The sequence below is a fragment of the Mus pahari genome, chromosome 20 (genome assembly GCF_900095145.1).
Source record: "Mus pahari chromosome 20, PAHARI_EIJ_v1.1, whole genome shotgun sequence".
Classification (NCBI taxonomy): Eukaryota; Metazoa; Chordata; class Mammalia; order Rodentia; family Muridae; genus Mus; species Mus pahari.
In genome coordinates this window covers 19,007,062-19,019,943 of record NC_034609.1, presented here as the reverse complement: position 1 = coordinate 19,019,943, position 12,882 = coordinate 19,007,062, and the positions used below count along the sequence as shown (strand labels likewise).

Sequence of the window (12,882 nt, the reverse complement as noted above, 5' to 3'; positions counted from 1 at the left end):
AAAAAAAAAAAAAAAAAAAAAAAGAAAAGAAAAGGAACACAGAACATCATGCATAAAAACAGCATTTGCTATATGCACAGAAAATGGAGAAAAGGACCACAAAATTTGAAGTGAGGAGCCCCCAAAGTACGGCTGCGAAATCTCTGCGGCTCACGGAGATTTTAGTTGCATATTTTTTTGTTACTGTGTCAGTGCAGAAAGATTCTACATACGGACATCGATTTTTGCTTTTCCACTTAATGACAGCACACAAAGTTTCTAAAAGTAAATGTCTACTATGACTGTGGACATAAAAATACAGGGCATATGGCAGCAAATGACGAATGTCACCAGCTTAGTGACGTGGTGTGGCAATAACTTGACTCTGGGGCTGCTGGGTCGGTTTCTCCAGCAAGGCTGGCACAGCGCCTACGGCGACGGAGTTGAGACCGCTTCACAACGGACGAGCTCTGTGTGACCTTGGGCACACCAAGCCCTCTCTGAAGCTCCACTACCTCTGGGGAACCGGGGTGACAGAACTGCCCCGCGGCTTTTGCCCCCTCACAGCTCAAGTCCGGCGACTGAAACCCTTAAGTGGCTTTTTCCAGCTCGCGACTCCAGCGGCTCCACGCCGATGCCCTTCACCTTGCTAGACCCGACCAGAGCCTCTGTCATCCCACGCCAAGCCCAGATCCGCCCTGCGCCTCCTTCCCGCTTTGCCCCCTCGCGCCCCGGCTCGGCTGGCTGTCACCTCACCGGGCAGGCACCGCAGCTGCAGGAGCCTCCAGCCCAAGCGGCCGAGGACACCAGACACGGCTGCCGTCGCCGCCATCTTGGAAGTGGGCACGCACGCACGCTGAGGGCGGCGACGCGCCGGGCAGCGTCACGCCGTCAGCGGGGCCGCGTCGGCTCTCTGGGACTCTAGGTGCTGTGCGGCTTCTTCTCGCGAGAGACCGGAACGAGAAGCCGGCGCCCGCGGAGCTGGTTTTCGGGGTAGGAGGAAGGTGAGGACGCTCGGGGACGGCTCGAGCATCTGGCCGGGCTTAACGGCCCTCCTCGGGGGCCCACTCTGGTCTCCCGTACTCTCGCTTCGGCTCCCGGCGCCGTCATTGTCACGCCTTGGGGAAGCCGGGGTGAGGGGCCGCGGCGGCCGGGGCCCTGCACGCGGCGTGCTGGACGCCGGGGCACGTCCGCCGTCTCTTTCCGCGTGAAACCCGGGAGCTGGCATTGGGACCGCCAGTTTACTCCTAGCCGTCGGTCGTGACCTTGAGTCTCCTCCAGGGCACTTGGCGGAAAGCACCCAAGGTGGGGAGAACCTGGAGCCACAGGTTGTCCATTCGAGCCCGGCATTTATGTCCTAGGATGCTTGTTTCTAGAAGGAGCCACCCAGGCTTTTGTCCTGGAGAGTTGCCCCTGTGTCAGGGTGTGGTCCTGTGAGCTAACGATCACGAGCCGTTTGCAAGGTCGGGAGAAGTTCGTTTCTCGGCGCCTGGCGTGCCTGAGTCCAAGCTGCGGGTCTTCAGAGCAGAGCGGACTGCCTCGCCTGCTCCAGCAGGGACGGCTTGATGTTCGCTAGAAGTAAACGGTGTATGTTTAGTGTCACGGTCATGGAGGGAACATGTATGTGTAGGTGCGTATGCATGTGTGTGGAGGCCAGAGGACAACTTGGTTTTTCATCCATCGGTGGCCACCTTCTTTGTCGCAGGGCCTCTAGTTGGCCTGAAGCTTACCAGTTAAGGCTGGATTACAAACTTGGGCACACGAGCTTTTAAAATATATGTATGTACACATATATACATACATACATACATATATATATGTATGTATATATACACATACATGCACCCCTAACCCACTGAATCATCTTGGTAGCCCACACACCAAGGTTTCCTATGTGGGTTCTGGGGCTCAAACTCCTTATGCTTGCGAAGCATAGCCTCGCCCTTCCCCGAGCCCTGATAGTGGTTTTTGAGAGAAGAGTTTCATCGAGGAGCCCACACTGTCCTCAGAACTCATGCTCCCTCATCAGTCTCCTGAGAGAGCTAGGGTTACACGCTGGCTCCGGCATTCTTGGCTATTTGGTTGGTGTTTGTTTGGCTTTGTGGTATTGAAGTCTGAACCCAGGTCATGCTAGGTTAAGCACATACCACTGAACTGTGCCCCTATCCCTAATCAGCTGGACCTGCTACCACGGAGTCATCACCCAGCCTCTCTGCCACCTTAAATGGGACCCCAAGCCTAAGATCATGCTTCTTAGGTGCCTTAAAGATAAGTAAACCCACCTCCAGAAGTTACTCTCAGAGGCACTGCTCTTACTGCCTGCTGGTATCTTAGCAGACTGGCCTCAGACTCCAAGAGATCTGCCTGCCTTTGTCTCAGGAGTACTAGTATTTAAAGCAAATGCCTGTTCACCCGGTAGTAACATTTTTAAAAAGCCATGGGTTGATGATGTCAGTTGGAGGAGAGTAACAAACAAGGTCAGTTATGTGATAGTTATGTGACATTGACTTCTACTTCACCTCTTTAGTTGTGAAGCAGCCCTGAGTCACAGCCCCTCAGTGTGCTGGCTTAGGCACTGGGGTTTCTTTTTAAATCATTTTGGGTTTGTTTTGGTTTGTTGTTGTTTGTTCATTTGTTTAAATATTTATTTATTATATGTAAGTACACTGTAGCTGTCTTCAGACACTCCAGAAGAGGGCGTCTGATCATGGTTGTGAGCTACCATGTGCTTTTTGTTTGTTTGTTTTGTTTTAAATAGATTAACAAAAGCAAACAAACAAAACAGATGAACATTGTTATACTTCTAGAGCTTAAAAGAACATTGTCTATTAAGGAAATGCTGACTAGAAGCTGTAGGTGTGTGTGTTTTGATGGAGGGTGCGGTTTAAGGTTTAATCTACTCATGAGGTCCCTCTTGTTATGGGAAGCCGAACGTGTTATTTAATAATTTCTTGACACAATCCCACTGGTATAGGGATGTCAAAGGCAAGGCTCTCTCTCCTGTGAGGACCTAAGGATGAAAGGGGAACTTTGCATATTTTCCTTACAAGCATCATTAAGGAGGAGGAAGAGGAAGGTGTTAATCAAGACTGTTGGAAACAAAGAAGTGGTGGACCTGTGTCCTTTGATGAACATTATTCATTGACCTCTGTGTCCCAGCCTCTGTAGAGTGCTTTAAGACAGGACTTACTGTCCCAGGGTTTCTTAGTCAGTCTTAAGAATATGAGGCTAGTTACTATTCCTGTTTATTGATGGGAAGAGAGAAGAGACGCAGAAAAGCTGACTTGTCGTAGTCCTATGCCTAAGGAAACAGTATTTTTACTATCTTCCTACCCAGACAGTTCTTAAATGTGAGATTGATTCCAAGTTACCCAACTTAAAGATTTACAAAGATTCTTTCTCAACACCATGTGACAATTAAAAGCTTAAAAACATTCATTCCTGATCCTGTATTTCTTAGGGATTTAAAATCCAAAACTAAACAACTAAAAAATCCTGTCTGTCTGATAACCACGTGGCATCCTTTTACTTCAGCTTTTTGCTGAGTCAGAGTAGCACACAGCTGATGTTCACATGAAGAAACTGAACAGACGGTGTGGTTGGAAATACAATAAGGAAAGAGTCACTTTGGAATGGAAGCCAGATTTTGAAACTAGCTAGATAAGGAGTTCAGTTTTGCTGAAGAAATTAAAACTACTAGTAAATTATCTCTTACATGACAAAGCACTGTGTAGTCAAAGGTGACTGGTGAAAGGTCATGGGTTTTAGGCACAGAGGAATTATTTGAACATTTTTTTTTTCAAGCTAAATGTGATGTTGCATAACTGTAACCCTAGTACTTGTGAATTCAAAGAGGCATGATCAGAAGTTCAAGACCAGCCTGAGCTATCTGAGGCTCGGACTCCTCCCAAAAAAAGTAACTTAAAAATGAAATGGATTTTTTTTTTAATTACATTTTATTTTTGTGTATGTGCCCTCCTGTGCTGTACCTGCAGGAGTGGCTGTCATAGAAGTTAATTCTCTGGCTCCATATGTGCTCATGAAGACTGAATTCAGATCATCAAGTTTGACAAGTGTCTTTACTTGCTGATCCGTTCTTCTACCCCCCTCCCCCCCTCTCCCCCCATGAATGTTTTTACAGAAGGAAACTGTAATGCATGTTACTTAAATCCCATCTGGGAGTGTGGTGGTATCCCTGGTCAAGAGTTGGCTATCTCTGCAGAAGTCAGAAGTGTTTGGTGGGAACCTCCTACCACTGCATCTTTGTTTCACTTGAAGCTAGAAACTTGGGAGCATTAATGTTTAAGGAGGGAGGAGCTAAACAGAGGTATCCCTTGACCTCCTTCTCTGTAAGCATTGTGTACTGCATATCAAGTGGAAGAGAAAGGTGACCCGGGGCAGGGAGTCTTCATAATTAAAACATAGGTTTGAATTCTAATCGCAGTTTTTGTTTTACATCATATTATGTGTGTACAGTGTTGGCTGACACAGTTCTTTACCTGTACATTGGGAGTGACCTAATATCAGACTGAGGGCCATTTGAGGTGATGTATGTATAAAAGGTGCTTTAAAGAAGTTGGCTGGGCTAGTGAGATGGCTCCGTGGGTAAGAGCACCCGACTGCTCTTCCGAAGGTCTGGAGTGTCTGAAGACGACTACAGAGTACTTACATATAATAAATAAATAAATTTAAAAAAAAAAAAAAGTTGGCTAAGGTTAAATGTTGAAGGCAGCAGTGGTTACTACAGATTCAGTGGAGTTGAATTTTTATAAGTAATGAAAAAGAAGTGTTCGGTTTGCAAATTAAAGCAAATTTTTAAAAAAGGTAGCTGTGGTTAGGTTGTCTGCCAACTTACTGCCTTCCTTGCTGAGTCCTTGTGCTGATGAATGCCCTACTTGTTTTATAGCCAGCTCAAACTGAATTATCTCAAAGATGAAATAATCTTCCCGTCTCCACCCTTCTTACTTGATGCTAATCCCCTTGTCTTGACTCTCAGTCATGTCTACCTGTTATGTCAGGCACTGTTGGGTTTCTGAAGCCTGAGGCTCTAGTTCAGTCAGGCTCTTAGGGTCACAAGCTTTGTAAAGTCCTCCTTAGTGGGAGGTTGTTGGAGGAGCTGTGACTTATCATACCTGTTGAGGGCCCTCGGGTTACACTGCTTTTTGTCCCGTCTTGTTTCTTTTGCCAGTAACATTTAGGTCCAGCAGCACGGCAAGAATGGAGGGGTTTGGGATCTCCCCTGGCCAGCTTGTGGCAGTGTTCTGGGACAAGTCATCTCCTGAGGAAGCCCTAAAAAAACTGGTGGATAGACTGCAAGAGTTAACTGGCAGCGAGGGCCAAGTATTCATGGAAAACATCACCCAGCTGTTGCAGTGTGAGTTTCTACCTGTCCTACCGCAGGGTGAGAAGTGTTTGGATGGGAGTGCTGGTCTGTAGTTCCTGATACTTGGATTTTGTTTGGGGCCACCCCATTTCTTTTCAAATGAAGTATAGTGAACCTGAGCATGCAGTTGGGAATTCCTGAAAGCTCTTGTGTTTTGGAGTCTATTCCCATTCTAAAGAGCTTCTTTTTCATTTCTTCCTCGTCTTACTGAGGTTAAGAATCAGTAAGATACAGAGCAGAAGAGTCTTAATGCTCTTTGCTAGTATCAGTGGCTTAATATTAGCTATGTAGGGTCATTCTCCTGGGTGATGCCTGTGTCCTGTGGGAGCTTGAGAGGAGGGCTGGGAGATTGCTTCTCAGCTTAGGAGACTGTTGATTCTTCTTTTCAGCTGCTCATAAGGAGTCCAGCTTCGATGTCATTCTGTCGGGTGTAGTCCCGGGAAGCACCTCTCTGCACAGTGCTGAGGCTCTGGCCGAGATGGCCCGGGTCCTCCGGCCAGGGGGGTGTCTTTTTCTGAAAGAACCGGTGGAGACAACTGAAGGTAAGGGGTGGTGCTCAGAAGGTGAAAGTTTAACACAGCCGAGTCTGTGCACGCACGCTGTCTCCCTGAGACTGAGGTACTTTCTCAGGGGCAGATGCTGGAGGCTGAGGCAACAGAGCTGAAAAGATGTGCTCTTTGGTTGGCCTACTACATCATAAACAGAAGGAACTTGCCACCTAAAATGGCTGGATCTATCACCAGATGAAAGGTTCATCTTGTCATGTTTCTGACAGAACATTCCAGCTTTAAGGAGGAGCACACATAGCAACTTCCCGTGAATCTGTGGTTATTCCAGAATACAGAGTTTTAAAGCAATGGCTGGGATCCTGAGAATAAAGAATAATATGTGAGAAGCTTAAACTATCTCGAGAATTCCAAGCTAGAACTAATCCAGGAACTAAAGCCTTTAGGCTCAGTAGTGTAACTGTCAGAATTGTTAATCCTAGGTTTCTAGCTTTTTTTTTTCTTCACTGAATTCAATCAAGATGTTAGAAATATTCCATCAGAAACAGTAAAATAATAGAAATGGAAGTATTTCAGAGTAAATAAAAATGTATTGTGTAGCTATAGCTGTGACCTTGTGATGTCTATGGCAGATACAAGCTTTCTTGTCTGTCTGTCTGTCTGTAGGTATACGTGAACATGAGTGTAGGAGGCCAGAGGTATTGGACCCCCTGTACAGTTAGTGGGGTCTGCTCTGCAGGACTAGAGAGGCAGGACGTGGGAGTTTGACTGTGCATACCCCATGCCATTGCTGGATGGGTGCCAGGCTATGGGGAAGCCGCAGGACCCCGCTTCAGGAGTGAGGGTGGGTGGGGGGAGCACAGTGTGAGGGCCTGGGAACCGCTGGCTGCTCCTTAGGCAGAAGCCTTCTCAGTGCTCCCCCGTGGTAGATGAGTAAAACAGCACCCCACTTTTCTTAGGGTGTCTTGTGTAGGGAGGAGCATCTGGGAAGGAGAGTTTATTAGCTAAGTCCTCAAGGCCTTTACATACCTCATTAAAAGGAGCTCTGTCTTGAGCCTACGTGACCACAGGGACTACATGTGGAGGGGGTTGGGGCGTTGTTCTTACGTGACTGAGGCCTCATGCCAAGAGCCTGGTTCCCTGGGAGCGGGGCCAAACGCCTTCTACCCCTTTAGAGTCACCGGGGTTTCTAAGCTCAACCAGGAACCAAGCTGTCTTTCATGGTACTACAACCCCCGCCCTGGAGCTAGAGTTAAGGTTGTTGTGAGCCTTCTGATGTGGGTGCTGGGAGCTAAATTCTCATCCTCTGTAAGGGCTGTGTGTGCTTATAACCACTGAGCCATCTTGCCAGCCTGTTCTTGCTGGAAATTTAAACCTTGAGTCATAAATGGTGAGAGACTGTACTTAGGTTTCTGTGTACTTCACAGTTTATAACTTTATTCATTATCTAACAACCTTTGGGAGGGGTTTCCAAGAAGCAGACAATGGAATTATGACCTGTACTAGCCTAAATAAGAATACTTGGGGGCTGGAGAGATGGCTCAGCGGTTAGGAGCACTGACTGCTCTTCAGAGGTCTTGAGTTCAATTCCCAGCAACCACATGGTGGCTCACAACCATCTGTAATGGGATCTAATGCTCTCTTCTGGAGTGCCTTAAGACAGCGACAGTGTACTCATATAAAATTAATTTAAAAAAAAAAAAAAAAGAGTGCTTTGAACCACCAAAAGATTTTTCAAGGTAAAATGTTATCACTAAACTATATGTACATTAAACAAAGTAAATGTTTCCTGTTTGAGAGCCTGCTGACTCACACAGGGTAGAACCTTAGAGTTTTCCCAACTTTGACATATGGAGCCATTGATGGAGGTTTTCCTTGACAGTTAACAATGACAAAATGAAGACGGCCTCTAAGCTGTGTTCAGCCCTGACTCTTTCTGGCCTCGTGGAAATAAAAGAGGTAAGTGTGTCGATCCATCCTTGTTAGGTATGTAAACCTTGGGTGACCCAAACCTACAGAGTGTTCGTCAGTAATCCTGGGGCAAGCGAGGTGATAGGTACTGTGCGGAACTAGGAAGTCATGTGACACTTGCTGCCAGAGAGAGAGAGAGAGAGAGAGAGAGAGAGAGAGAGAGAGAGAGAGAGAGACAGGATGCTTTGAAATGCAAGCCTTGGGAACAGATCCCTTCTGAAGGTGGCTCACACTGCTCTTCTTAGAACTGTTAAACAGTGGTTGCTGTGCTGCAGGCAGGACAGCGACTGACTGCTTCTGTCCGTCTCAGTGCATACAGCTCTTAGGCCTCGATGGAGTATTGTCCCTTAGATCTTTGGTGGGGACGAGACTGTGGAAGGGGGTTTGCATTTATGACAGTTGAGTAGAGAGATATGTTCAAGCTAAGAGAGGCATTTGTAGTTCCATATTTTCTAGAAATTAAATTTTAAAATATGGGCTGGCGAGATGGCTCAGCGGGTAAGAGCACCGACTGCTCTACTGAAGGTCCTGAGTTCAAATCCCAGCAACCACATGGTGGCTTACAACCACCCGTAATGAAATCTGACACCCTCTTCTGGTGTGTCTGAAGTCAGCTACAGTGCACTCATATAAATAAAATAAGAAAAATCTTAAAAATTATTTAAAAAAAATTTTTTTAAATATTAGCATTTCCTTGGTTTGGAAGAAGTATTAGTCAGTGACAGCTGTATTGTTATATTCCTGCTTTTGTCTTTTAACTGTGACTCAGGCCTTTAAATTCTCTTGTTGGGACAGAGACTCACTGTTGGATGTGGCCCAGGCTAGCCGTGTGGCTGGCTTGGTGAAACAGTGACTGCAGGAGCGTGCACTGATTCGTGGGATGTCTTCAATTGCAGTTGCAGCGGGAGGCCCTAAGCCCTGAGGAGGTGCAGTCCATGCAGGAGCACCTGGGCTACCACAGTGACAGCCTGCGCTCAGTCCTTGTCACTGGCAAGAAGCCAAACTTTGAAGTGGGTTCTTCTAGCCAGCTAAAGCTGCCCAACAAGAAGTCGTCTTCAGGTGAGACCAGCTGGGGATACTTTTCTGTGTGTGGCGGGGAGCGTGCTGGGGAGGCCTGAGTCATTTGTTCAGTTGATGAAGTCTCTCAGGCCCTGGTAGGATGGGTTTGCCCTCAGGAGACTTCACAACAGTGATAGCATTTTCATATATAACACTCACACAGAAAAGAGGTTTTTGTCACGACCTTTTCATGCACATCGTTGCTCCCTTGCTGCATCCCCTGTGGATATTATTTTAATGTTCCGTCAGAGCTGTAATCACGGGACTTGTTGGTCTGATTTTGGTGGAACATCCTCCAGGATGCGTCCTGTTTAAATGCTTAAACACAAAACCTGTGTTTCTTCTGCCTAAAAAATTGTGTGCATGTCTGTGTGCAAACACTGCTCATTCTGCCTGTTACTGTTTTCCCGTCTCAGTTGTCATGTTTGAGTTGTGTCTGGCTGTGAGGGATGCAGAAATCTGGCAAGTTTGCTGGCATATCCACACTGCACTCTTGCTGTCTAGCTTTAATCTTGATGGAGTCCTGTGACCTCAGTTTACAGTCCTTACTTCTCTGCCCTCTGAGTGGCAGGAATTAGAGTCTTACGTTCTCAAGCCTGGCCTTGGGGAATACTTGGACCTTTGATTTTGTAGGTCCTGGAGGGTTGGGATAGCTTAGATGAGTAATTGATCTTATGGATGTTGTGAGTATCCAGCTGTGGCAGTGACAGCCTCTGGTGGGTGCTTACCCAAAAGGCCTTACCTAAGATCTGCCCCTCTAATGCCCAGCACTGAGGCTCACAGATTCTTCGTGTCCTGACCTAGATGGAAAATGTCCTATCATTGTGTTATCTGGCCATCAGCGTCTTCTATAACAGGCTTAAGTGAGGCTAAATGTTAGCCACTTATGAAGTTGTTGATACTTTTCTCATTTGACACTCTAAACACTTAGCGTAGGCAGAGGGAGTGCTATAACCCGTGTTGTAGGGTGTTAGATTCCAGTAGCAAGGAAAAGGCAGGCAGCATAGAATGGATGTTGTAGCCCCAAATAACCACAGCAATAAAACTAGGTGGGTGTACTGGCTAGTTTTGTGCCAACTTGACACAGCTGGAGTTATCACAGAGAAAGGAGCTTCAGTTGGGGAAATGCCTCCACGAGATCCAGCTGTAAGGCATTTTCTCAATTAGTGATCAAGGGGGGAGGTCCCCTTGTGGGTGGTGCCATCTCTGGGCTGGTAGTCTTGGGTTCTATAAGAGAGCAGGCTGAGCAAGCCAGGGGAAGCAAGCAAGCCAGTAAAGAACATCCCTCCATGGCCTCTGCATCAGCTCCTGCTTCCTGACCTGCTTGAGTTCCAGTCCTGCATCCTTTGGTGATCAACAGCAGTATGGAAATGTAAGCCGAATAAACCCTTTTCCTCCCCAGCTTGCTTCTTGGTCATGATGTTTGTGCAGGAATAGAAACCCCGACTAAGACAGTGGGGTACCTCACCAGGTTCTCAGCACGCACTTAGGTGAGATGATGGGAGTGCTGGTGGAATGCCTAGCTGAAAGCAAACAAGTAAGGAACGCAGACTTCCTTTACTGCGTGAAGGCTGTGCCTTTGGGTCGTAGTGGAGCTGAGTGCCCAGCCTCCCCTCCTGCCTCCTCAGTCTGGTCAGTCACTCTGCTGGCCTCCACAGGTGCCGGGCTGCTTGTGGTTTGCTTCTGACAGTTTAAAGAGTTCTTTTCCTTTTATTGTTTGACTCAGTGAAGCCTGTTGTGGATCCTGCTGCTGCCAAGCTCTGGACCCTCTCAGCCAATGACATGGAGGATGACAGCGTGGTGAGTCGCCCCTGTGGTCACCTGACCGGGTCCTCCCACCCACGCACCCCCCATGCCTTGCAGTGAAAAGTGACCTTAAATTTTGTTTAATTTTATGTGTATGAATGTCTATCTGTATGTGTATATGGGCACTATATGCATGCCTGGTGCTCTCGGAGGCCAGAAGAGAATGTCAGATGCTCTGGAACTGGAGTTGAGTTGCAGGTAGTCATTAGCTGCTGTGTGGGTATTCAAAACCAAACCCACATCCTCTGCAAGAGCAGCAAGCACTTTTAACCACTGAGCCATGTTTCCAGCCCTGAAAGTGACCTTTTAGATTTTCAGGTACTAATGTGTTTAAGGCCCTGCATTGTAGTTGTATCTGATGTTGATGTCTTTGATTAGGACATTCCTTCCTAGTAGGAGTTTAAATTTCATTGTTTTTTAGTATCTCTTTCCCCTCAACAGATTTTCTTGTTTTCCGTTTATGTGAAATAGTAAAGATTCTTGTAGACATATAAACCAGGAAAGAAGCTGACCTCTGTCTAGGCAAAGCATTGAATGCTCACTGTCTTACACCCAGTGTTTGCACCTTTGATCTGCCCTGTTTTTAAGAAATTAAGCTGGGTGGTAGAATACACATTTAATGCTAGCATTTGAAAGGCAGAGGCAGACAGATCTGAGTTCAAGGTCAGCCTGGTCTACAAATAGAGTTCTAAGATAGCCAGGGCTACACAGAGAATCCCCGTCTTGAAAAAAACAGAGAAAAATAAACAAACACAAAGAAATTGTTTCTGCACCTTTACTATTCAGGCAAGAGTGGTGAGCAAAATAAGTCATGGTTTATGTTCTCAGAGCTTATAGACATAACTGTCTTCATGTTACACGTTTGCTTTTTTCCTCTCAAGTTTTATGGAAAATGTTTTACTTCCTTTGACTGTATTTTATTCCCACGACTAGTCATATATTGAAATAAATATAATGTTTCTCTTCGTTTTACCTGTTCCCACCCTCCCCATGAAAACATACTCACACTCTCTATCCGCCCCCTCGGACCGTTAGCCTCCTCAGCCTGTGGCCTAGCTCACAGTGGGGGTTGCTTCTCCGATGCACTGTGTGTGCGTTGTGCTTTCATAGCCTGGGCTTAGCTCAGCTTTTCATCGGAGGGAGGGACCGTGGCTGTGTTACTAAGTGTTTGCATCACTCTCCAGGACCTCATTGACTCAGATGAGCTGCTAGACCCAGAGGATTTGAAGAAGCCTGACCCAGCCTCCCTGAAGGCTCCCTCATGTGGGGAAGGGAAAAAAAGGAAGGCCTGTAAGAACTGGTAAGTGCTGGGGAGCTAGTCTGCTCTGCCGGGCCCTTCTCCAGGTGTCACAGCATCTCTCTGTCCTCATTCTCTTGAAAATGGTGTCCCTCTGAGATGTGAGGTATATAGAGGAATGAACCAAACAGGTGAACCTTAAAGAATGACACAGACCCACACACCATGGTGTAGAGTAAGAAATGGAAGCATCCTGGCTGGGTATCCCAGCACTTGAGAGGCAGAAGCAAGCAGATCTCTCTGAGCTCAGGCTTAGCATGGTCTACATAGAGTTCCAGGCCAGCATACAGGAGGTTGAGGCAGGGTCTCCTATATAGCAAGACTGTTTTGAAAACTTTTTAAAATAAATAAAAACAAGCTGATCATGTTACTGAGTGTCTAGGTGGATTTATTTATTCACTTTTATTAAAGGGAGCCTAGTTATCTTTTGAGGGTGGGAAAGTTCTAAGTTTCAGAGCCCTGTGTCTACTACAGGGATGAGGTTGCTCAGGGTAAGTCTTCCGAGGTATGCTACCAGTCTTTTTGCACCTTAAGGCTCAGGATGAGGTGGGAGTGATGGTTTATCTGTCAACCTGATACCCTACAGTTTCCAATTGTGTACTGCTGCTGTTTATGTAGTGCTGGGGGGGGGGGGGTTGAAAAGAGTGAAATAGTAGGTCCCTGTGTCACTCTGTCCTAATGTGGGAGCTTTGCATTGGTATTTCTACTAGTGCCAGACAGGCTTGGCTTGTTTACTCGTCCACTGGTGGTTATTATGGTTCCTTGTTTATGGTTTTGTTTGTTTGTTTGTTTATACTTTTTTGTTTGTTTTTTGAGACTATACTTTTTTTTTTTTTTTTTTTTTGTTTTTTTTTTTTTTTTTTCAAAGGCGGGGTCTCTCT

At 46.5% G+C, this 12,882-nt stretch overlaps 2 protein-coding genes across 3 annotated transcripts in view; one reads left to right on the top strand and one right to left on the bottom strand.

Annotated features, from left to right (window-relative positions):
* Positions 1-842, bottom strand: part of Coq9 (coenzyme Q9) — a 17,537-nt gene extending 16,695 nt beyond the window's left edge. Inside the window, exon 1 of the mRNA XM_021220466.2 lies at positions 736-842. Coding sequence (XP_021076125.1) covers positions 736-811 — 76 coding nt within the window. The 5' untranslated portion in view covers positions 812-842. The remainder of the gene's footprint in view (positions 1-735) is intronic.
* The window catches only part of Ciapin1 (cytokine induced apoptosis inhibitor 1), a 14,503-nt gene continuing 2,437 nt past the window's right edge, over positions 817-12,882 (top strand). Inside the window, exons 1-7 of one of the 2 annotated variants that reach the window (XM_021220322.2) lie at positions 817-983; positions 5,168-5,353; positions 5,752-5,904; positions 7,751-7,827; positions 8,736-8,898; positions 10,625-10,698; positions 11,889-12,004. In XM_021220322.2, coding sequence (XP_021075981.1) covers positions 5,197-5,353; positions 5,752-5,904; positions 7,751-7,827; positions 8,736-8,898; positions 10,625-10,698; positions 11,889-12,004 — 740 coding nt within the window. In that variant the 5' untranslated portion in view covers positions 817-983; positions 5,168-5,196. The other variant, XM_021220323.2, reaches the window with a different exon arrangement.